The sequence below is a fragment of the Hemicordylus capensis genome, chromosome 3 (assembly GCF_027244095.1).
Source record: "Hemicordylus capensis ecotype Gifberg chromosome 3, rHemCap1.1.pri, whole genome shotgun sequence".
Taxonomy (NCBI): domain Eukaryota; kingdom Metazoa; phylum Chordata; class Lepidosauria; order Squamata; family Cordylidae; genus Hemicordylus; species Hemicordylus capensis.
The window spans coordinates 299,437,017-299,462,973 of record NC_069659.1 but is presented as its reverse complement, the minus strand read 5'-3'; the positions used below and the strand labels follow the sequence as shown (position 1 = coordinate 299,462,973).

The window sequence follows — 25,957 nt, the reverse complement described above, 5'->3', positions numbered from 1 at the left end:
CATGTGTGAGCCCTGTAAGATATTCCCCTAAGGCAGGGCTGCTCAACTTCGGCCCTCCTGCAGATGTTGGCCTACAATTCCCATAATCCCAGGCTATTGGCCACTGTGGCTGGGGATTATGGGAGTTGTAGTTCAAAAACAGCTGGGGGGCCTAAGTTGAGCAGGCCTGCCCTAAGGGAATGGGGCCACTCTGAAAAGAGCATTTGTATGCTTGCATGCAGAAGGTTTCAAGTTCCCTCCCTGGCATCTGCAAGATAGGGCTGAAAGAGACTCCTGCCTGCAATCTTGGAGAAGCTGCTGCCAGTCCCTGTAGACAACACTGAGCTGGATGGGCCAATGGTCTGACTCAGTATAAGGCAGCTTCTTATGTTCCTGTGTTAAGGTTGCCTCTTGCATCTAACCTTTTCCCTTATCACTCCCAGGTTTGTTGGAAACTGCCTCTCCAGTCAATATGCAAGAGGAAAACCGCCTACTGCAGAAGGAGCTTTCACGTCTTGAGGACCTATTGGCACACACCCGTGCAGAGAGGGATGAGCTGGCTAGCAAATACCATGCCACCAGTGAAAGAGTAAGAGCAAATTTAGAATTTCATCTAACATAGGTACTGTTCATATGCACAATCCTAGACAATGCTTTTCTCCTCCAAAAAAACAAATGCAGTGGAGAGTTCTGTGACAAAATGGTAACCCACCTCTCTTGCATCAGATGTAGGTAAGTGGCTAAGGACATAATAAGGCTATTCACATGGGCATGTGTGAATAGTGGGGAGGATGGGGGGTGGGCGGGGGAGGCCATGCAGCTTATAGAGTAAACATTGTTGCTCTATATAGTGGAACATACAACAGTTGTTGTATACAGTTGTTGTATAAAGTAGCTACCCTTGAACAAATCATAAACATGTTTTAGGACCCAATAAGAGCCATTTTGGAGGAAGACAGGCATTTAGAATCTGGAATAGAAATCTCAAAAATCAAGCTGTATTTCTGGCTGTTGGTTGTGCAGAGCCATATTCTTCAAACTGGTTATCAGTTTTGTTCTGTTTGGAAGTCAATGAGGCGTTTCACACGACACGTGTGAAGCGCCTGACAGGGTTCTGCAGGGAGAGCGGGCTTAGCCCACTCTCCCCGCAGATGAGCAGACGCTCACAGATGGCTCCCGGCTCCATCACAGAGCTGGCGGGGGCTGTGGGGATCAGGGGCTGTGCAGCCCCCAGAAGTTCCAGGATGTCCCGCGCAAGCATGCGGGGCATCCTGGAGAGACCCCTGAGCCTGGGACGCTGCTTGTAGCCTCCTGGATGGGGGTCTACTCGTGTGTCACCGCATGCCACGAGAACGTTAGAAGGAGGTGAAGAGAAAAAGGCAGGTGCATAAGGCAAAACAGTAAGGCCTAGTTCACAATCATTTTAATGTGGGTTACTGACACTGGCGTCATAGTGTCAGTAACACCAAGGTGGTTTATTGCCCAAGGTGAACCTGAGATTCCCAGCGTGTGGGTTTACAAAATCAGGCTAATGTTGGTAATTCATGTTAAATCTAGATTTAAACAATTGTATGAAACAGGCCTAAAAATTGGTCCAGTGTTGCAAGTTGGGGTTAAAGATGAGATCTAGATCTCAGAATCAGAATCAGAAAAGTGTGCTTTGAACCAGAAGCACCTCTTCTTAAAAACAACAAACAACAACAAACTATGAAGTTCTCAATCCTGATCAGTATCATGGTGCACAGGAAAGGTAGTTTAACACCTTCCCTTTATGCCATTTTCCTGCCAAAAATCACCCTCAATTTGCTATTCCTCCCTCCGCAAATGACTTAGCCTCTTTGGGGTCAAATAGCAGTGGAGGGCAATTTTCAGCAGAAAAGGGGCACAAGGTGGAAGTGTTAAGGTACTCTCCATGTACGCCATGGTTCAGATCAAGATTGTGTCCCCCGTGGGGCTGATCTTTTTGAAAGAAGATTAGAAGCATGCCTCCATAAAATGCATCCCTGTGAAAGTTTAGTTTGACCTTTAATCAGCCATCTTTATAAGTGCAAAATGATGCCCTGCAGAAGGGCCAGGCCTCTTTGCAGAGGATCTTGTGATGGCTGGAAACAACCCTCTGTTTTCTAATACATTGGGGCTATTATCACGCACAGGCAAAACTAGGCTAAGTTAGCCTCACCTTGCTCCTCTGCAATGCTAGGTCAGTCCAAAATAAGCCAGAGCTCATCCAAGATTTGATTATGGCTGAAGGGGCCGACCTGGTATGTATTACTGAGACTTGGTTGGGGGAAGCTAGTGGTCCAGTTTGGTCCCAGCTTCTCCCTCCAGGATATTCTGTAGAGGAGCAGGTGAGGGGACGTGGGCGGGGATGTGGAGTGGCTGTGGTCTATAAGGATGACATTTCCCTTACCAGGGTCCCTGTTGGGGTATTGGACCATATTGAATGTGTGTACTTGAGTTTGAGGACCAGGGATAGATTGGGACTTCTGTTGTTGTACCGATCGCCCCGCTGCCCAACTGAGTCCCTTACTGAGCTCACGGACTTGGTCGCGGGACCTGCGTTGGAGTCTCACAGGCTTTTGGTGCTGGGGGACTTCAATGTTCGTTTCAGGACCAATTTGTCCGGGGCAGCTCAGGAGTTCATAGCGGCCATGACAACTATGGGCCTATCCCAAGTGGTCTCTGGACCAATGCACACTGCAGGTCACACGCTTGATTTGGTCTGTTACTCTGATCAGAGTGGTGTTCCGTGGGTGGAGACTCATGTGAGTTCCCCATTGTCATGGACAGACCACCATCTGGTTAAGGTTGAGATTACAACCACTTCCCACCTCCGCAGGGGTGAGGGGCATATTAGAATGGTCCGCCCGAAGAGGTTATTGGATCCAGTAAGATTCCAAGAAGCCTTGGAAGGATTCAATGTTGGGTTTGCCGGTGATCCTGTTGATGCCCTGGTTGAGAATTGGAACAACTTGCTCACCGGGGCAGTAGACACGATTGCTCCTAAGTGTCCCCTCCGACTCGCTTCAAAATTGGCCCCTTGGTATACGGAAGATCTATAGGGACTGGAGCGGCAAGGTAGGCGATTAGAGTGCAAGTGGAGAAAGATTCGACTCGAATCCGACAGATTACAGCATAGAGCACACTTTAAGATCTATGCTCAGGCAATACACGCGGCAAAGAAGCTATTCTTTTCTGCCTGTATTGCTTCTGCGAGTTCACATCCAGCAGAGTTGTTCAGGATTGTGAGGGCTAGGATCTGCCCCTGCTCCCTTGAAGCAGAATTTGGAAGCATCAGTTACCTGCTGTGATGTGTTTAATGAATTTTTCACAGACAAAATCTCTCGGATTGGGGTCGACTTAGATGGAGACTCCACAATTAATTTGATGTCTGAACTGGAGGTGTCCAGCAATTCTTCTTATACGATTCGACTAGATCAATTTCAGTTTGTGACTCCTGAGGAGCGGTGAGGCCTACCAATTGTTCTCTTGACCCTTGTCCAACATGGCTTATTCTATCTAGCAGGGAGGCTGTTGTAGGTGGCCTAGTAGAAATAATAAATGCTTTTCTGAGGGAGGGCAGGATGCCTCATTGTCTTAAGAAGGCAATTATTAGACTACTTCTAAAGAAGCCTGCATTAGATCCCTCAGAGTTGAGCCATTATAGGCCTGTCTCCAATCTCCCGTGGCTGGGCAAGGTAATTGAGAGGGTGGTGGCCTCTCAGCTCCAGACGGTCTTGGAGGAAACTGATTATCTAGACCCATTTCAAACTGGCTTTCAGGCGGGCTATGCGGTGGAAACTGCCTTGGTCGGCCTGATGGATGATCTCCAATTGGCAATTGACAAAGGAAGTGTGACTCTGTTGGTCCTTTTGGACCTCTCGGCGGCTTTCGATACTATTGACCATAGTATCCTTCTGGAACGTCTGAGGGGGTTGGCGGTGGGAGGCACTGTTTTACACTGGTTCTGCTCCTACCTCTTGGACAAGTTCCACATGGTGTTGATTGGAGATTGTTGCTCCTCAAAATCTGAGCTTAAGTATGGTGACCCTCAAGGCTCCATACTCTCTCCAATGCTTTTTAACATCTACATGAAACCGCTGGGAGAGATCATCAGGGGATTTGGAACTGGGTGTTACCAGTATGCTGATGACACCCAGATTTACTTCTCCATGTCAACTTCTTCAGGTGATGGCATATCCTCCCTAAATGCCTGCCTGGAAGCAGTAATGGGCTGGATGAGGGAGAATAAACTGAAGCTGAATCCAGATAAGACGGAGGTACTTATTGTGCGGGGTCAGAACTCCAGAGATGATTTTGATCTACCTGTTCTAGATGGGGTCACACTTCCCCAAAAGGAACAGGTCCGCAGTCTGGGAGTACTCCTGGATCCACACCTCTCCTTGGTTTCTCAGGTTGAGGCGGTGGCAAGGGGTGCTTTCTATCAGCTCTGGCTGATACACCAGCTGCGTCCATTTCTCAAGATCAATGACCTCAAAACAGTGGTACATTTGTTGGTAACCTCCAGACTTGACTTCTGTAATGCGGTCTACGTGGGGCTGCCTTTGTACATAGTCCGGAAACTTCAGTTGGTTCAGAATGCGGCAGCCAGGTTGGTCTCTGGGTCGTCTCGGAGAGACCACATTACTCCTTTGCTGATGGAGTTACACTGCCGATAGGTTTCCGGGCAAAATGCAAAGTGCTATTTATAACTTACAAAGCCCTAAACGGCTTAGGTCCCGGGTATTTAAGAGAGCATCTTCTTCGCTACGAACCCCACCGCCCATTGAGGTCATCTGAGGAAGTCTGTCTCCAGTTACCGCCAACTCATTTGGTGGTCACACAGAGACGGGCCTTCTCGGCTGCTGCCCCGAGATTGTGGAATGCACTCCCTGCTGAATTACGATTCTCCCCATCTCTGGCTATTTTTAAAAAAACATTTGAAAACCCATTTTTTACCCAAGCCTTCTCAGGTTTTTAATTAAAAAGTACTGTTAATTTTATGGTTTTTAAATTACTGTATTGTTTTAACTTTTATATGTGTTATATGTTTAACTGTTTTAACTTTTATATGTGTTTTAATTGTTGTTAGCCGCCCAGAGACTTAAGTTTGGGCGGGGTATAAATTTAATAAATAAATAATAAATCAATGCATTAATTAATTAATTAATTAATTAAGTGTCCCTTAACCTTGTTTTTTCTATTGTCTGCCAGTGCCGGGGCTGGGAGACTGCAGGGCTCCCTGCCGGCTCTGGGGCAATCCCCATAATGCACCTTGCACTCACGCAGAGCATTATGGTAGTTCCAAGGACCTCCCAGCCCCCAAACCAACCTGCAGCTGGCAGTGGCGTAGGATCTTCTGAGTGCGCGGCCTATGCACCCAGTAAGGAGGAATGGATCGCCTGCAGGGGAGGTAAGCTGTTAAAAGCTTCCTCACCTTGCCACTTGGAGCCCTTTCTCATGATCATGAGAAAGGGCTCATTGTATGCTCTTTTTGTAGAGTAGAGATACAGCTGGGAGCCTGAATCCAAGTGAGCATAAATGACTTCTGGCATAGGGTCATTCTGCAGCTCAAAGCAAAATAGCATAAAAGTTTTTGCTACGAGCTATTGAGCTCCTGTTAAATAAATCATAAATGAGGGCGGGATGCATCAAAACCTATTTAAAGGGACTCATCTGTCCATTTTATATTATGCTTGCTGGACTAGCACTCTAGGAAGCTCTTAATTGAAGCAGGGATAACATGTATGGGAAGCCCCTGGGGTCATAGTAATATCCCAAGTCATGGGTCATGGTAATTCAATATCTGAGAGCAGCAGCACACAACAGCTGTCTTCTAATAACTCAACTATTTATTGCTACTAACTCACTGGAAAAGCCCAGTGCATAAAACTTAGATTGGTGAAAAACAAGCACAATGTATCTGTGGACAGTCTCTAGTAATCCATCTGGGCATAGGACTGTTCGAGTCCCTGAGGAGATCATTCAAGCCCAACTACTCACACAGGCCTCTGCTGCAAAACTGAAACAGTTCCCCAGTTATCAAACATGGCTTTCTGATTCTGAGGCCACCAATCACCATTTTTTGCCTTAGGAAATTGTGTTTGGGCACTCCTGCTGGTGCATGTTTCCTATGCTGGAAACAGGATTGCTCATATTTCTAAGATCAAAACACGTTAATATTTAAACAGGCAAAAAGGTCGTTCTCGTAACCAGCGCTTCCAGGGTAGGAGGCAGTAAACACACCTCCACGAGTGTGTGTGGAGCCACAGGACTGCCGCCTGCTCTGTTGCCCCAGACCAGGGCTACCTGAGATTTAGAATTTGGGTTTTGCCAAGGTTAGTGAAAATAAGCCCCATCCTACCACACAGCAGCTCCCAGCAACCTGGCATGATATCCACCAGTGAGTGCTGCATATAGAATGGCCACGAAGCTGGAAGCTGCTGCGTTGACATGGGCAGCCTCTCTGCTGCCCGCACAATGCATTGTGGGATACCGGAGGACTTCCTCCTCCAGATCCCTGTTCAGGACATCGCTGCCACGCCGCACATGTGGGCGCACAAGCAGCAGTGGCAGGAGTGGGCTCAGGTCATCTGAGTGTGAAAAAGTAGGATCCTGCCTCTCCCCCCAGCTGACCCACGTTTGGTTGTGTGCACGACCTCATAGTGTGGGTTAGTGTGAAATCATTGCACAGATGAGGATCATGCTTTTTTTAAAAAAGTGTTTCCTAGGGAAGTAGCCTCAGAAATAGAATGGCAGAGCAGTTGCTTGTAAACCCACCCAACCATCTAGCATTCTGCTGCAGCAATGACCCTTTGAAGAGGAGCTGCCAGGAATCACATTCTGATGTGCAAAGGTTGGGAGAGTATGGTGTGCAAACATAGCCCATTGATACCTCCTCAGGCGTACTAGAGTGGACAGGATGTTCGTCCCATTTTTCACATGCTGCTTCTTTCTGGAGTATGCAGTTGCAGCTGGTCATGATGCTTAACTATGTGTGCACACACACACCCCCATGCCTCCAAGGAACTATTGCTTGGTTTGCTGCCTGGAGAGTACAGTGTGCATTCTTGGCCAAACAAAGATTCCCATCCAGAGAAGCATAAATAATGTTAAGTCCAAACAATCCCTCACTCCAGTCCTCATGACAGGCACAAAGATCCAGGCCTGACTCAGCATCAAGGCCTCCTGAAAGCTATCCCAACAGACGGGGACCACTGCTTATGTTAGGATTGTCTTGATGCTGAATGGCAGTAACAGAATGAATGCTGATGGGAAGGCAGAAGCAGACAGGATGAATGAGCGAGGCCTTGATTCATGCCTTGATTCATGCCGGAATCAGATTCCCTTGTTTTGTTTTAAGTGCAGGATGCCCTCATTGGAGCTGGCATGTCTTTATGCTGGCATATTTATATTTTTGCATGTAGAAACCACAGATAAGTAAAACTTTAGGTGGAAAGGAAGACAAGTGGTGAGGAGTATGGTTCTAGAAAGAGAGGTGCTATTCAATTGTAAGAGAAAGACGTTCTGTACATGTTCATTGGCATGTACAGAATTTTAAAGTTCATTTATTTTAAACTGGAGGACCCTGCCACAGTGTTGAAACCCTGACTGTAAGGTAAAGACTGTGTATAATGACTTGGTAGGCAGGGGAGGTGCCTGTGGCAAGGCTGTGCACAAACCGGGATTCTGGTTCGGTGCCAAGCCAGTTTGGACAAGGTCCAAACCAGTTCGGCGCTGTGGGGAAGGGAGGGGAGCATTAAGAAAGAGGAGAGTAGGTCCTTACCTGCTCTCCACTGCCCCATGTGGCTTCCTGCTGGGATGGCACTCACCCCAAGTATCCGTGCGTGGCGCCAGCATGAACATGACGTCCGCACATGTGTGGGCACCATTTGCATGGTCAGTGTGGTGTTGCTGACCATTCAAAATGGCATCCACGCATTCATGGATGCCATGTGCATGCTGGCGCCACACAAAGGTACTTGGGATGAGCACTGACACAGCAGGAAGATGAATGGGACAGCAAAAAGCAGGCAAGACCCTGCTCTCATCTTTCTTAAAGCTCTCACTCCCCTCCACACGGCGCCAAACTGGTTTCGTGCCAAACCACTGCTCGAACCTCGGTTTGTGCATACCCTTAGCCTGGGGTCACAGCTCAGGAACATATTTTCATGGCACACAGTGAGCTTCAGAGAGAAGGGCAAAACGTTGGAAATCGTTCCTTTCAGTGCTTGTGCAACAGCACAGTGGTAGTCCGGAACTCAGCACTGCTGCACCCACGCAGTGCTAGTCTGGATGTCAGCCTCAAGTTCAAAAGTTTGAACTTTTGAACTTGTTTGAACTTTTCAATATACATTTCAGGATATGGAAGAGCAAGAGAAAGATGCCCTTGATTCTCTTGGTTGAAAGTCTGATGTCCTGCTGGGAACTTAATCATTCTGCAGAGCTTATTCTCAACAAGTATTTCCCCTCGCAGAGTTGTGCCCTACCATGTTGCACATGTATAACCGTTAAGGAGCCAGACTGTGATTCTTTGTTGTTCTGCTCCTAACCCTTGCTGTGCCATTTGGATCTGGGAAGGTGTTTGCTTTTGTAGCTGGAGCAAGCACTGCAAGGAGAGGAGAAAGGAAGCACTATGTTCCTGCAGATGAGGCAGCACTTCAAAGAGGACGAGAAGGCCTACAAGCGCAAGCTGCAAGCCTACCAAGACGGGCAGCAGCGCCAGGCTCAGCTAGTACAGAAGATACAGAACAAGGTGGGTGGCTATACCTTGGCCAGGTTTCCTGAATGGGAAAATGGCAGGGTCTCTTGGGCGAGTACCATGAGGACTAGACAGTGGAGCTTTGCGCAGAAGCTCTTTCTTATTTGTCTATTAGTCCTATCTTGTGGATTCAGAAAACAAAGTGTCTACTTGTCCCTAGCCTTTTACTCATTGAGCATTAATCTTAGTTGAGTCTTTATTTTGCTCTTTGACCAGCATAACAACAAAAAAGACAATCTACTCCTACAAGATAATGGGGACTCTCTATAAAATCACCTAAAACATAATATAGTGAGTAGAAGAAGCTAAAAGTTAAGACTATGAACATAAAACTATATGTAAAGATTAATCAACACTGATATCAGAATGATACTGAGTATAAAGGTGGCAAGACAGCAAAATTATGTTAATACAGAATGGTGTTAAATCTCATACCATATTATATTCTACACTATGAATGGCTACAACATATCCAACAAGTGGACACATATACATACAGGCACTAAAATGTTTAGTTCTTATTAAAATGTTCTTATTAAACTCTAAACAAATTTTGCTAGATATAAGGCAGAACTTCACCACATGATAGGATCTAAAGTCATTCTGATCTGTCAAGAGGAAATTAAGATAAAAAGAATCAGTACAGCCTGGATATGAGTGAATATATGGTGAGATGAGCTTATGCTGAATGTCACGGTAGTACTTACAGTACAAGAGTACATGAGCCGTTGTTTCAATCTCACCAGAGCCACAGGGGCAAACACGCTCTCTGTATGGAATTTTTAAAATATCTTCCTTCCATCACAGCTGTGCGCAAGGCATTGCATTGGGCCAATGTGAGTTTTCAGTCTTTCAGTCACCATCCATGATTTGATTCTGGATGAAGGTGCCGACCTGGTATGTATTACAGAGACCTGGTTGCGGGAGGCTGGGGGCCCAGTGTGGTCCCAGCTTCTCCCTCCAGGGTACTCTGTTGAGGAGTGGGTGAAGGGCTTGGGGTGGGGAGGTGGAGTGGCTGTGGTCTACAAGAATAATATTCCCCTTACCAGGATCCCTGTTAGAGTGTCAGACCATATTGAATGTGTGTATTTAAGTTTGGGGACCAGGGATAGACTGGGACTTCTGTTGGTGCACCGATCGCCCCGCTGCTCAATGGAGTCCATAACTGAGCTGGCGGACTTGGTCTCGGGTTTGGTGTTGGAGTCGCCCAGGCTTGTGGTGCTGGGTGACTTCAATGTTCATTTTGGGACCAATTTGTCCGGGGCAGCTCAGGAGTTCATAGCGGCCACGACGACTATGGGCCTATCTCAGGTGGTCTCGGGACCGACGCACATTGCAGGTCACACGCTTGATTTGGTCTTTCACTCTGATCAGGGTGGTGTTCCATGGGTGGGGACTCCTGTGATTTCCCCATTGTCATGGACGGACCACCATCTGGTTAAGGTTGTCACACCCCACCTTCGCAGGGGCACACCACAGTCACACCCCACCTTAGCAGGGGTGAGAGACCTATTAGAATGGTCCACCCAAGAAGGTTATTGGATCCCATAGGATTTCAAGAAGCCTTGGAGGAATTCATCGTTGGCTCTGCCGGCGATCCTGTTGATGTCCTGGTTGAGAATTGGAAGCAAACTCACTGGGGCGGTAGACATGATCGCTCCTTTTGGACCTTTTGGCGGCTTTCGATACTATCGACCATAGTATCCTTCTGGAGCATCTGAGGGGGTTGGGGTGGGAGGCACTGTTTTACAGTGGTTCCGCTCCTATCTCTCGGGCAGGTTCCAGATGGTGTCGATTGGAGATTGTTGCTCCTCAAAATCCAAGGGTATATCAGCTCTGGCTGATACGCCAGCTGCGTCCATTTCTTGAGATAGACGACCTCAAAACAGTGGTACATCTGCTGGTAACCTCCAGACTGGATTACTGCAATGCGCTCTGTGTGGGGCTGCCCTTATACGTAGTCCGGAAACTACAGTTGGTCCAGAATGTGGCAGCCAGGCTGGTCTCTGGGTCAAATAGGAGAGACCATATTACTCCCGTATTGAAGGAGTTACACTGGCTGCCGATATGGTTCCAGGCAAAATACAAGGTGTTGGTCATAACCTATAAAGCCCTAAACAGCTTGGGCCCTGGGTATTTAAGAGAACGTCTTCTTTGTCATGAATCCCACCGCCCACTAAGATCATAAGGAGCGGTCCGTCTGCATTTGCCACCAGCTCGTCTGGTGGCTACTCAGGGACGGGCCTTCTCTGTTGCTGCCCCAAGGCTTTGGAATGCGCTCCCTAGTGAAATAAGAACCACCCTATATCTGACAACTTTTAAAAAGTCTTTAAAGATGCATCTGTTCACCCAGGCATTTAAATGATATTGTGTTGATTGTTTTAATGTTGTTTTTAGAATATTGTTTTAAAATTCTAAATTGTGTTTTAAATATCTTGCTTTTAAATTTTTTGTTTTTGTTAAATGAATGAATGAATGAATGAATGCCAGGCTGACTTAGGAAGGGTTCCAAACTTGCTGTCATCCTAGCTGCAGAAGGACCTTTACCCTCGCCCAGTGTCATTTCCTTCTCTCCGCTGTACTGGAAGGCAAATACAGAAAGATCCCAATGGCAAAAAGACTTTGCCCCTGTGACTCTGGGGAGGTAGAAACCACAGAACATGTAGTTCTCCTCTGCCCCTTTTAGAGAGATGTTCAGGCCAAGCTTATTTCTCCGCTGCTTTGCAAGTATCCTGGCTACCTGAACCATGTCTACGCCTGAATGCTACTCTATGATGAAGTTCCAACCATCACGTTTAATCAAGTTCTGCATGGCAACATGTAAAATCCACCAGATTATGATGGCCAAGACTTCACACCAACTCTGAATAGTTTTGATCTGTTGTTGATACAATTTGCTAGTGCTCCTTTCCTACCCTCAAAAACTATGAAATTACTAAAAATCCTAACATACTAACATGATTAAAACAAAGTGTATGTTTTAATCATGTTAGTATGTTAGGATTTTTAGTAATTTCATAGTTTTTGAGGGTAGCAGTTTTTGAGTACCATACAATAGCTTTTAATATTAGAGTAATAACATAGTTTTATGGTTCCATATGTAGTGATTTATATTGATTTTATAGTATTGAATTACCTTTTTGGTAGTTGTTTTATAGTCATCCCTATAACTTTAGAACAAGAGTTTTTAGTATTTATAGTCTATAATATTTTTAATAGTTTCTAGTAATTTAATCATTAATTATATTATAGTTTATAGTAATTGTGGTCTATAGTAATTTTAATGTAATTTTAATGTTGGTGTAACATGATTTTAATTTTGACCATGCCATTTTATAATTGCTTTTTGATGTTGCTCTACTGTACTGTCTTATTCTGGTCTCAGACCGTAATAAAGTTGATTGGATTTGGCCAAAGTTGAGCAGCCCTGGTGTAGAAGCAAGGCAGGAGGAAAAGCTACCCAGGTTTTCCTCCTACCCTGCTTCCACATAATCACTACTACCCAGGTTTACCTCTTATGTTGCTTCCACACAATCACTACTACTCAGGTTTTTGTCTTACCTTGCTTCCACACAGCTGAAAATTGGGAGCACACACAGCTCCCAAACCCAGGTAGAACACAGTTTTTGATTGTGTGGATGACCTCAGAATTTTTTCTCCCTCTTCCATAGTATTAGACCTCGAGGTAATCAAATGAAATTGATTGGCAGGACATATAGGACAGACAGGAGAAAGCTTCACACAGCTCATTAGTTTATGAAATTTTCAGCCACAGAATGTGGTACTGGCCACTAGCTTAGGTGCCTTTAAAATAGGACTAGACACATTCAGAAAGGTTATACTGTTAGTCATGATGGCTATGTGGAGCCTCCATGTTCAGACACAGTATATCTCTGAATACCAGTTGTTGGGGATCGAGCAACAGCAGGAGAGACCTGGTGCCTTAATGCCCTGATTTAGGGATGTGCCCAAAATGTGATTGGGCATCCAAATTGCTGGCACATCCCTTTAAAAACGTCCAAATTGCTGGCACATCCCTTTAAAAACGAGTGCTTACACAGCCCATTTAAAGCGGAGCATCTGACAACTTCCTAAATTTCTTCTCCCCTTGATCTCTCCAAATCTCGCTTGAGGAGCCAGAAAGTCTTTGGGTAGTAAAGGGACTGACTGGTCCTGATAATCAAAGAGACATATTGCATCCCTTTTTAAGGCGATGGAACTAATACCTTTGCAGGCCTTTCTGCTCATCATATCTAGCCACAGTTGCTCCTTGTTTCTGCTTGTTAACCAGGCTTGTGTTCTTCCTGTGCCTTGGTTCCTGGTCAACTGTGCTGCAGTGCTAAAAGCCTGCTGTTAAATAACTGTCCTTTTTAATTAATTGTCCTTTAAAAAAAAAGTCCTTTTAAAAAAAAGGACAATTGTTTTAAAGTTTGTTCATTTATTTATTCATGTCTATACCACCCTTCATCCTAGGAGCCTGAGGCAGTGTCTAAAATCTAAAAACATATAAAAATAAAACCTCATAAAAGCATACAAAATAAAACCTGATATAATCATACAAAATAAAACCTCATAAAATCATACAATTCAATCTATTAAAAACAGCAGCAGCAACAATAACATCTTCCAAAGGCAATAACAGAATAATCTTATAGATCAAAAGCCCGGGTAAAGGGGGCATTCTTCAAATGGTTCTGAAAAGCCAGGAGAGAAGGAGTAGGGATATGCAAAATGTTTGGATGTCAAAATGTTTCTACTCAAAATGGGCCATTTCAAGCTTGAAACAAAATGCTCTCTAAAAAGGAGCCTGTTTTGAGTTTGGAACAAAACAACCCTGTTTCGACTGAAACGTTTCAACATTTTGGAAGCCTGTTTTTCCCTTGCTGATTGGCTTTTTGGCACTGGCTTCCTATCGGTTTCTAATCTCCTTGCTTCTTGGTTGACTTGTTATAAAAGAAATCAAGTGTTATGGGTAACTGTGCCCCCATTGGCTGAGAGAAGAGAGGAGGGAGGGGAAACACAAAAGGACGGAGTTTCAAAATGTATTCAAAGGGACTAGGAGGCAGAGAAAGCCCATATAATGTGTGCCTCTCTTGAAGAAGATACATCAGGAGAGGAGGGAGGGAAGTTTGATTATGTGATTTTCTTTTCTCAGCACTGAGTATAATATGCTGTGCTATTGCTGCTATAACTATTTGGGCTCCTGCCTTCCTTGAGTTATGATTTGTTTTCTTTGTGAGATCGTGTTGAGGTGAAAAATGGACAGTGGCAGCTCTGCGTGAGTGTGTGTAATATTTCTTGGTGATTGCTGTGATGAGCTCCATGTCTGGCCTTGAGAGTAACTTGTGCTCCTACTCACTGCTCTGGTCTGCTCTGCAATCTGCATTGCAAGGTATATTCAGTCAAAATGTGGCTGAAGTTGCACTAGTTGAGCGTATAGCTCTGCTTGCTGCTAAGTAAGAGTGCTGTTGTGGCAGCTGTTGTAATGCTAGGAAGTAATGTAAGAAGTCATAATTGTGTGAGAGAGAACAACTTGTGCCAATTATGTTACTGCAGTGCAGGCACTGTGGCTGGCAGTGGATTCTGGGTCAATTATCTTTTTTTGGCAATTTTTGGACTGTGTTTGAAATGTGTGTTCTATGTTGGGAGGGATAGATTCCCCTTTACTGTGTGCTTCTGCACTATTTTCCAAGGTAGGTTGCAAAATGCATTGCAAATTGCAATGCAAAACTTGTGTGCGTGTACTCTGTGAGGGCAGCTTATTCTGGCCTTAGGGAATAATAGGGAAAATCAAAACACCCCGTTGTCCCCCCATGGGTAGCTCTTAGGGACACCAAAGTGGATTGTGTAGTATGGCATGATGGGTGCTTAATAATAATAAAATCATCATCATCATCATCATCATCATCTTTTTACAACAGCTGATTAGGTGGTCCACTGTTTCATCTGCTTCTTTACAAAGGCGGCACTTGCTGTTTGTTGTTGATTTTTCTACTTTTGCTCTTATTGCATTTGTTCTTAGTGCCTGTTCTTATGCAGCCAATATTAGACCCTCTGTTTCTTTCTTCAAGCTGCCATTCTTAAGCCATTGCCAGGTCTTGGTGATGTCTGATTTTTCCACTTATATTGTGCAAATATTGACCATGCAGTGGCTTATTTTTCCACTACAAACAAAGGCATGACAAGGTAGCAGGGATGATAGACTGGAACATCTGCAAAAAATACAAGCTACCTGTAGCCAAAAATTGGTGGGACCATAAAATTGAAAAAGTTGAAGAAAATGAAGATGTAAAAATATTATGGGACTTCCTGACTACAAACAGACAAACATCTGCCACACAATACACCAGATATAACTGTAGTTGAGAAGAAAGGAAAACAAGTTAAAATAATCAACATAGCAATACCAGGGGATAGCAGAATAGAAGAAAAAGAAATAGAAAAAATCACAAAATACAAAGATCTACAAACTGAAATTGAAAGGCTGTGGCAGAAAAAGACCAAAGTAATCCCAGTGGTAATTGGCACCCTAGGTGCAATTCCAAAGCAACTTGAAGAGCACCTCAACACCATAGGGGCCACAGAAATCACCATCAGCCAATTACAAAAAGCAACTTTACTGGGAACAGCCTATATTCTGCAACGATATCTATAATAACAGCAACAACATTGATAATAAAATTCAGCCATCTGAGGTCCTTGGGAAGGACTCGATATCTGGATGAAACAAACTAGTCAATAACACCTGTCTGACTGTGTAAACAAGAAATAATAATAAATAAAATTTATTTGTTAGCTGCCCCATAACAAATTGTTCTACCATCCTACCCCAAAAAGAAGTGGACAAATTTTTAACCTTTCCCCCAAACCTCGATAGGATCCTTGGTTAAAAATGTGTTTAAAATCATCCACTTACCCATTTCTTTTGTGGGTTGGGTGGTAGGTAGCACCCATCATGCCCCACCACACAGTCCACTTTGGTGTCCCTAGGAGCTACCCATAGGGAACAATGGGGTGTTTCAAGTTTCCCCATTGTTCCCTATGCCTGGAACACTTGAAACATGTCGAGTTTCATTGATATAACTGGTGTTGACCATTGTCTCAACAAAATGTTTTGGTCTCCTGCATTTTGTTTTGAGCTCAAAACAAAATGCAAAATCCGTTTCATGCACGTCTCTAAGAAGCAGTGGTGAGAATCATTCTGGTAGTGAATTCCACAGACTGGGGTTATCACTAAGAAAGCCCTTTCCTACATTCACAACAAACATGCTTCACCAGGTGAGGCAAGTGTGGAGGCATGCTTCACCAGGTGGAGAAAAGCCTTCTTGGCGGATCTCATTAAGAGGGTAGATTCAGCTGGGAGCAAGTGGTCCTTCAGGTATTTTGGATCCAAACCATTTATGACTTTAAAGGTAATAAGCAGCTCCTTGAACTGTGTCCATCATTCCCCCTTCCCTAATCTCCTTGTTTTCCACCACTGGAGTTTCCCTCAGGATTGTATTTTCAGTGGATCAATCTTTTTCACTGGAAGCCATCTTGAATTTCTTCAAATATTCTACTCACATGACCCCAGAACTCTCCTTCTTGGTTGCGGAAATATAAGTACACTTATACAAGACAAAGTAACATCTAAGATGAAAAACAACTGAAAATAAACTTTACACACATCCCTGATTCAGACCCAACGCCTCATGAGCATATTCGTATCCCTCTCTCGCGTGCAGCTCAAGCAAAATCATGACCCAATACATGGGGTAAGGGGGCGCTTGTGCCCTTTAATCCAGGTAAAAGCCCAGGTACAAAATCTGGTCTTGTGGGGAAGGCAGTGCTGGGATTGGGCCTGATCCCGGCACTGCACACAAGCAGCTCTACCCAAGTAGGGCTTCTCTAACCTGGGTAGGGCTGCTCATGTGCATAGCCTTACTCAGCATAAATCGAGCCATAAAGCTTTGGCTGTAAAGTTTCTGAAAATCTTTGAGCTTCCAGTGTTTTTAAAAAGCATCTAAACACCCGTCTTTTTAGAGGGGCTTTTTAATGTTTTATCTGCAGCTTGTCTGGTGGGTTTTTAACTTTTTAACAACACTTTTAAATTTGGTTTTAACCAGTGTTCCCTGTTAGGCATGTGCCTGAAACATTTTGGAGGCCATTGTAAAGGCCTCCAAAATGTTTCGGCGCTGGGGGGGTATTTGGCATTTCGGCGCCGGCGGGGGTAGTACTTTAAGGGCGGGGGAGGGTGTACTCACACCCCCCCACCGCATTTCCCCCACCGGCACTCTGTAAACTTTAAGCCCCTTGGGGCGGCAGCATTCCTCTCTGCCGCCCCGTTCCCTCCCATTGGCCGGAAGTGGCCGGACGTTGCGAGCACGTGTGCGCCTGTCGTGCTTGCGCACGCACGGCAGACGGGCGAACGTACGCATGACGGTCGCACACGTGCTCGCTACTTCCGGCCACTTCTGGCCGACGGGGGGAACAGGGTGGCAGGGAGGAATGCTGCCGCCCCCAGGGGCTTAAAGTTTACAGAGCGCTGGCGGGGGAAATGTGGTGGGGGGGTGAGTACATCCTCCCCCGCCCTTAAAGTACTACCCCTGCTGGTGCTGAAGACTCTTCGTGCACATCCCTATTCCCTGTAACAAGGAATCCCAGATGTTGTTGACTACAACTCCCAGCATCCTCAGCCAAAGGCCACTGCAGCTTAGGATGCTGGGAGTTGTAATTATCAACATCTGGGATTCCCTGTTACAGTGAACACTGGTTTTAACTGGGTCTTGTTTTGGTTCATGTTTATTAATTTTATACTGTTTTATCAATTTTGTGAGCTGCCCTGAGTAGTATTGCACTGGAGGAACAGAGTATAGCTGTTTTAAATAAATAATAAAAATTCCAGACAAAATTGGGACTCAACTGGATCAGAGCTTGGTACATAGGATAGGGGTGAGGCTGGCTAATGTTAGAATATAGATTGTAGGGTTGCCAACTCTTTCTGAAACTATTCCTGCAGATCCCCTCCGCCCCGCAATTCCCCCCCCCAAATATTTCACAATATCAAACAATATCTCCAGGATTGCTTTCAGTAATCACCTGGAGATTTATGCTGATGCCTGGAGGCTCCAGGCCAATCTTGGAGGGCAAGCAACCCTAACAGACTGACAGTGTTAGTATTAGGAGTATCACTAGAATGCAACCTAAGATGTGCATACATCCAGATTCTGTTTAATCTGTCATAATCTGTATTTTATTATACTGACCAACCACATACATCCCATTCAGCATCTTGGTAGCTACCCCCCAAGGGTTTCATACTTCTCTTTAGGACTGAGTGACTGACTGAGTGACAGAATATTAGAATTATTGTTGACTTATTGGATCGAATTTTAGTTCATGGTATAATCTTAGTCTGTGTACCTCTTAAAACCTATTCACATGTTATGTTCAATTCTCGTTCAATGAGTGTACAAGGTGCACAGATACAGATCTGTACACAGGTACAGTTATTCAAACATTATATTGAACACAGGTGCAGCAGTACACTTTCTATCTGTACCGTGCATTAATTGATTAATTAATTCAATTTATATACCGCGCTTCCTAAAGTGGCTCAGGGTGGTTTACACTAAAATAAAAAATGCTTAACAGTTAAAATAAAAAAACCAATTAAAAGCAGATTAAGATTACTATTAAAACTAAATATTAAAAGCCAGGCTAAAAAGATGGGTCTTTAAGGCTTTCCTAAAAGGGGAGCACATGTACCTTTTGAGGGGCCCGTACCCAGGTTCATTTTTAAAATAAACAGAGATGGTCATTCACACAAAAAACATATACAAGTGTACTGACAACTGTATACTCATACTACATAATGTCTGAACAGGACTTTAGACTTAGCTGTCTTAAGCTGGGCTGCTGCTACTTTCCTTGATTGATTGATTGCCTTCTCTTTTAATTATTTTTGCCTCAGTCATTTGTCCTTTCTGCTTTTTGGCATAGATGCTACAGTACAAGAAAAGATGTGGGGAACTGGAGCAGCAGCTGCTGGAGAAAACCTCCGAGTGCGAGCATCAGAAACAGATGGTCCGTACCTTTTTTCATGCAACAAATGATAATGACGCATGTGATGGTTTGACTCCTAGCGCTGTGGGCAATGTGTATATATTGCTGTCCCATAGTGCCATGCACTGTTTAAGTGAGTGTTTGGCAGACAGCCTAGCCTAATGGCATATCTGGTACAAGTCCTCCTTTGTATAGTTCATATCATTGAATGGCTCCCACAGGTTTTCTGAATGTCCAGTGTTTTTTTGGTAATGCATGGGTCATATAGCCAACCAACCAGGCACTTTATTTCATGAAAGGCCTTTTGAGCAAAGAGCTTTTTTCACAGCAGGGTATGAACGGCTGCAGAAGGCTAAAGCACTTGAGTAGAATTTAAAGACTGTGTGGGGTCTAGATGGGATTGTAATCCACAGAAGGAAGCCCAAAAAAGCTTTTCACACCTGGCTTTTAGTTCGCATCTTCTCCGGAATGGAGGTGTGCGTTCATAAATTGGCCAAATTTACCCCGAAGTCCCTGCAAGCTATCGAGGAGCACTTCACCTATGATTTGGGTTTTCCATTGAGCGTTTGAGTGTAGCCTGATTTATATCGGGGGTAAAAAAAATTCCACTTTTTGAGTAGGTTTTTTTGAGCAACTTTGAACTCACAGTAAAGCCTGCTGTCTGGGAAAGCTCATGGAGAACTATAGTATAAGTACGTGAAGCCTGAACACACAAATGTGGTGGTCCTCTGAAGGGAAATTATCATAGCTGTTTGATCACAGATACACAATACATCACATATAGCTCCTGCCTGAAATTGAAAAGCTTTCGTTCTGTGTGAAAGCCAGTGTGGTATAGTGGCTAAATATTTGGACTAGGAGCAGGGAGATTTGGGTTCAAATCCCCAGTAAGCCATGACGTTTACTAAGCGACCTTGGCCAGTCACTAGAGTAGTTCACGTAATCAACGTTAGGGTAGGAGAAATCTCCTACTCTAATTCGGGAGTTCTGCACTCTCCTGTTTCCTGATCGTCTTTGAGTTTTAAAAAGGATTGAAGGTGGGGAGCTTGATCAGGAGCTAAGTCCCAGCTGGGTGGGATGAGCACACTCTATCCAGATTCCATCCTCAGCTTTAGAATCAGGTACCATCAGAACCATCCTACCCAACTGGGGCTTAGTGCATGATCAAGCTCCCAACCTTCTAACTTGCTTTAAACTGACACACAATCTAAAATCAGGAGCCCACAGAGCTCCCAGATTAGGATGGGAGGCTTCTCCTACCCTAATGTCAATCATGTGAACTGCCCTACTGTCTCTCAGCCTAACCTATTTCACAGGATTGTTGTGAGGCTAAAATGGTGGAAAGAACCTTTGACAGTGTAGAAATGTAGTTAATGATAGTAATATAATATATACTGTAGCTTACTGTTCTACTGTGTGCTCCAATGCCGTTTAGGTTGGAAACAGAGAATAGCTTTCTGAGAAATCTGAAAGTGGTGTAATAGAGGCACATGATGTACATGCTCATTTATTTTGTCTCCTATTAAATAAGTTTAAGAGGGTGTTTTTTTTAAGCCCTGCAAAACTTGTGAATGGAGACAATAGTGGGATGAATGGGCAGTTATGCTTCTATCAAAGTACTTTCAGCTCTCTGAAAAAGCTATAATCTTTTTGCAACTTCATGCAGCACTGGTGATCAGGCACTTTCTTAATCTGACTGCAGTGAGGAGAGCCAGTCTGGGAATTACTGAATAACTGATCTAAAGGGCTTTGGCCCTCTTGATTTGGAAGGATGATTTTTTAGCAGACGTATCTAAATGTACTGATATATGTCAGGAGAGATGCCCCCAAGGAGGAGGTTGCATAGCCAGGATGAAAAATGACACCAGCATGAATGGGGACTTAAACTATAGGTGGTAGTTGTATAAAAGAAAGGGAGGATATTTTGCCAACAGAAAAGAAAATGTAGGATGACAACAGGTTGGATGCGGAAGGGGATCTGAGGAATGGGGAAGGTTTTGGTGGAGAAATTAACCGCTATGATCATGGGACTATTCATGGGAATGCGGGGCTATGGCTAGCCTAAGGGTGTCATATGAAGGAACACAGAGCTCTGTGGGATGAAGAACTCTTCCACGTCTACTAAAAGCCCGGGTCAGAACCCCTTTGATTTCTAAAATCATAGCAGATACTACCTTTATGTGGCCCAGCTTTTCTCCTGATCCAGAGGGTTCAAACCTCCTTAAAAAAAAAAAGTCAAGAGTTTCTGGATTCTGATGAGGTTCTTGATTGATTGATTGATTGATTGATTGAATGCCATCAAGTCGGTGTCTACTCTTAGCAACCACGTAGATAGATTCTCTCCAGGATGATCTGTCTTCAACTTGCCCTTTAAGGTCTCTCAGTGGTTCATTCATTACTGTTGTGATCGAGTCCATCCACCTTGCTGTTGGTCATCCTCTTCTTCTCTTTCCTTCAAACTTTCCTAGCATTATGGACTTCTCAAGGGAGCTGGGTTTTCGCATAATGTGTCCGAAGTATGATAGTTTGAGCCTGGTCATTTATGCCTCGAGTAAAAATTCTGGACTGGTTTGTTCTGTGATCCATTTGTTTGTTTTCCTGGCTGTTCATGGTATCCTGAAAAGTCTTCTCCAGCACCAAAGTTAAATAAACAGATTCTGTGTTGTATAATGTGTTCAAAGGCAAGCATTGGACTTCTAGTCAATACATTATTCTGTCCCTTAATTAGTATTGTTACACAATATGTCCCCTTCCTGCTCCTAGCTCCAGACCAGATTGGACTCAACAGAGTTGCGCTTACGCCGCTTTGAGCATGACCACAGTACAGAACTGGAGAGTACCCTCATTCAACTGGAAGAGGAGCAGCAAAGGCAAGTATCACCTAGACTCTGACCCAAAGGGGACCCTTTCAGAGCAGGAGGAGGAGCACGCCCCAGCTGAGACTCTCAGCCCTGACAGCAGTCCCCTTAATCCAACAGACCCTGAACACGCATTACTTGTTGCTTATCCTCTAGTCACCCCCTAGGAGGAGCCCTGGAACTCTGGGGACCCAGGGCCTCCCAGTGAGGTTCCTGTCCTGTCGCTAGAACCCCCTCCATAGCTCCCAGGATCCCACACACAGAGGCAACTCTGTACCTTGGCCAAACTCCATCACCAGTGGCAAAATGCTCTGGTGCTTGGGACCTCCCTCCCAATGGGCCTACCTTGGGAGATGGGGAGGCCATCTCAGGCACTGCTTTGGATCGCAGCCAGCCTGAGCTCCAGGGAGGGGAGCTGGTCTTGTGGTAGCAAGCATGAGTTTTCCCCTTAGCTAAGCAGGGTCTGCCCTGGTTGCATATGAATGGGAGACTAGAAGTGTGAGCACTGTAAGATCTTCCCCTCAGGGGATGGAGCTGCTCTGGGAAGAGAAGGAGGTTTTTCAAGTTCCTTCCCTGGCTTCTCCAAGATAGGGCTGAGAGAGATTCCTGCCTGCAACCTTGGAGAAGCCACTGCCATTCTGTGAAGACAATACTGAGCTAGATAGACCAATGATCTGACTCAGTATATGGCAGCTTCCTATGAGAGGCAGGGCTCCTGCCTCCTTCATGTCCACTCCATTTGCAGCCAGCCTTAGCTGATTAAAGAGTTCGCTCCTTATCTCCAACTACTACCTCACTAGATATGGACAGTGAGGCTGCTGTTTGCTGGAGTGGGGGGGGGGGGCTGTGGTGTCAGGCAAAAAAAGGTGGGGCAAAGTAATCGTCTAGCCGTTTGTGACTGATTTGTCTGTAGGCCATTGAACTTTCAGATGATGGTAGCTGATGTGGATGGGTGTTGGGTGTCTAGTTGCTCCAGCTTTACCACCTAAATCCAGCCATCACCACCTATTGAGTTTAAGAGGAGTAGGATGTATGTACAGTACATTAAGGGGGAGAAATCTCACTAGGATACCAAGTTACAACTGCTGCTGATCTGGTTTTTTATAATGTATTTTTGACAATTTAATCTCTCTAATGATTCCTCCGCAGTTTGCCGTGTGTAGGTGTTTGCAGAGGGAAGGAGGAGAAAGGGAAATGTAGAGGAGTGTGTGTGTGAAATTTAAAGGAATTGGTGGGGATGAGAGGTTTTACTGCCCAACATGTGCTTTTCATGGAACTGCCCTTGAAAATTGTTCAGAAAGTACAGTAGGATTTTCCAATTGTACTTTCAGGATTTTTAACGGGTACCGGCAACAGATACTATACAACTTGATTCTGATTTAGAGATTATGGAGGCATGCTTCACTGAGGCACATTCCCGGTCGTCAAGAAGAGGGCAGAACTGACACCACAGACAAAGCTGGGGAAAGGCACTCCTACCTACAGTTCACCACCTGAGAATCCAGGGGCAAAGCTGGGTCCAGGAGCATCCTATAAAATAAAAGCCTTGAGCGTGATCCCATGTGCCCGTGTCTTTTTGGGCTGTTCTGGGCATGCGCTCCGCGCATGCCCAGATCGGCCCAAAAAGATACGGCTGCCCAGACACGGGCGGCCATGTTGGAGCCCGAGAAGCGGCGGCCTAGGAGAAGCGGCCGCCGCCGCCAGGAGAAGAGTGCTGGCGAGGCGGCGGCGGAGCCGCGGCCTCGGCCAGAGGTGGCGATGGCCGCGGCGGGGCAACTGCGGACGACTGGCCCTGATGTCGGCGGCGGCTGCCGCGATGAAAATATGGGCGAAATGCCCCCCGCCACATTTAAGGGCCAAAATGGCCCATGAAAATGCCCCCGCGGCTGCCGCCGCCACCCGCCCGCCACGTTTAAGGGCCAAAATGGCCCATTAAAATGCCCCCGCGGCTGCCGCCGCCAACCACCCGTCGCCCACCCAGCTGTGAGACCTCCTTACCCAGAACAGAACTCTCCTTCCCGGGGCCACGTCCTGCAAACGCTTAAATTATTAACTTTTAGAAAGGAGAGAGGAGTTCGCATGCAGAGCTCCTCACTCCTTAAAGCCTCTTCCCGTACTGGCGCTTTGGCCGCAAAGGACGCCATAGGCGTCATTTTCGGCCAAAGCGGCAGTACAGGAAGAGGCTTTAAGGAGTGAGGAGCTCTGCATGCGAACTCCTCTCTCCTTCTCTATGTTGGTAATGCAAGCGATAAAAGTACGTGGTCCCGGGCAGAAGAGGTCTCAGCAGCTGGGAGGGCGGGCGGCTGTTCGCCGGCGGAAGCCCTGGGGACATTTAAACGGGCCGTTTTAGCCCTTAAACATGAAATGGGGGGGGGGGGACAACAACCAAAAAAAACCAAAAAACAGAAGGAAATAGGAAAAAAATAAGAGAAAGAAAGAGAGAAGAGGATGGAAGACACAGAGCAACAAAAAAAATCAGATAAAGAGAAACAGCCAGACAGGTAAAACCACACACACACACACACACACAAACACACTTAACAACGGGGGGGGAAAAGGCTAGTGCCCGTTAATATAACGGGCTTAAAAATACTAGTTGCAAATAAGTTGTTAAGAGGGTTTCATGGATGGGCACAAAGACATGCAGGAATTTATGAATATAATAGAACTATAGCCCTATAATGATTGGGAAGGATCTCTGTTTGTCCTAGAAGCACCAGCCTTTCCCAGATGAATGCTCTGCTTCGGGAACAGCTGGACCAGATGAAATCTTCAAAACAGAGACTAGCAGGAGAGCTAGAGAGGGCAGCTACTGATGTGCACAGACTGAGGAGTGAGCTGGAACAGAAGGAGTCTCAGTGGCACAAAGGCAGGGAGGTAAATCCTATTGCTCGGCTTCTGAAATGTTTTGCAACACCATGATTAGACAGCCATCTATTTCATGTTCTCTATCTACCTCAGTACTGCCCATGGGCTAAGGCACTGGGCACACTGTTTTGGTAACTGATTCCTTACTGATTCCTTGAGCATGGCAGCATCAAATCTAGTCCAGAGGCCTGCTGTTCATATGATAGACCACGGGTGGCCAACCTGAGTCTCTGCAGCTGCTGTTGGACTACAGCTCCCATCATCCAAACAGACAATTGTGGCTAGGGATGATGGGAGTTATAGTCCAACAACAGTGGGAGAGGCTCAGGTTGCTCATCCCTTTGATATATACTCTCTCCAGGAACTAAGAATTCCATGAATGTCAACTATCTCTGTTCCCTCTCATCCGTTCTGTGGATCAATTCAACCTGGAGAATCCTTTTTTGTTTAATTTTTTTAGAGCCCATTTAATCTTTTAAATGGGGAAGGGAGGCATTCTTGGGACAGCTAATGCCAGGTCTGATCTTGGCTAGGAGAAAGCTAGAACTCTCTCTCATACTTTCTCTTTCCTCTTCCTGCTACTGGTACAGTTGGAAGAGATGCAGCAGGAATAATGTGTGTAGTTATCTCTTAGCCTTCCTGTGTCTGATCTACAAAGAAGGAAGTGGTTTGCAACTTGTTTCAGAATTAAATATTATATTACTGTTTCTCCAGTTCCAGTCTTTTTGAGAATGCTGCAGCCCATTTTCTTTCTTCTCTTGCAGTCCCATGGCCCTAATTATTCATCTTCTCGTCTTCTGGAGTTCTTTTGGCCTCTGCCTTTGCTGCCTCGTCTTTTTCCCCCTCCTCATTTAAAAAACAAATCAAATAAGCTGCCTGGAAAATGCATTTTGGCACAAATGCTGTGTTTTGAATTTATTATGCAATGCAAATCCAGCTTATATTTGACTGACTTTTTGCTTTTTAATAACTTATTCCAACTCACAGAACATAAACTCCCTAGTTAGAAAATGCAGAGTGTTACTCTGGTGCTATGAATAAGTGCTTCTCATCACACACAGCTCAACTCTTAAGCGCTTATTTACAAGATTGAAGGACATTGGGCTTATTATAGAGTTGGTAAATTCGGAACTATTGACCCAGATCAACAGTTTTGGCTTAGTTTGTTTACATGTCCATAGAATGAAGGATATTGTAACCTTGTCCTGTTCACTACCTGGGGTCTGCCGCACCTATCATTTTCTGAGATCTGCTTTCTTTTTTTCTTTTTTAAAAAAGTACATGTATTGAGGAAAAGAGGGCAAAGATGGAGAGAACATCTGATGGGGAAGGTGAGGAAGGTGGGTGCCCTTAGGCATGGTGAAGACGACTCAATTGATGGTTATGGTGGTCAAATGGAAAAACTGGAAGACTCAAACTGTTGACAAAGAGTACTTTTCATGTCCAG

General features: G+C 45.1%; 1 protein-coding gene across 6 annotated transcripts in view; it reads left to right on the top strand.

The window, feature by feature from the left end:
* The window catches only part of CROCC2 (ciliary rootlet coiled-coil, rootletin family member 2), a 140,858-nt gene that overhangs the window by 15,049 nt on the left and 99,852 nt on the right, over nucleotides 1-25,957 (top strand). For 2 of the 6 annotated variants that reach the window (XM_053304340.1, XM_053304337.1), the window contains exons 3-7: nucleotides 423-568; nucleotides 8,576-8,734; nucleotides 18,722-18,805; nucleotides 21,548-21,654; nucleotides 24,354-24,519. In XM_053304340.1, coding sequence (XP_053160315.1) covers nucleotides 423-568; nucleotides 8,576-8,734; nucleotides 18,722-18,805; nucleotides 21,548-21,654; nucleotides 24,354-24,519 — 662 coding nt within the window. Of the gene's footprint in view, nucleotides 1-422; nucleotides 569-5,371; nucleotides 5,393-8,559; nucleotides 8,735-14,005; nucleotides 14,019-18,721; nucleotides 18,806-21,547; nucleotides 21,655-24,353; nucleotides 24,520-25,957 lie in introns of those variants that run through there. The other 4 variants (XM_053304339.1, XM_053304338.1, XM_053304341.1 and 1 more) reach the window with 4 other exon arrangements.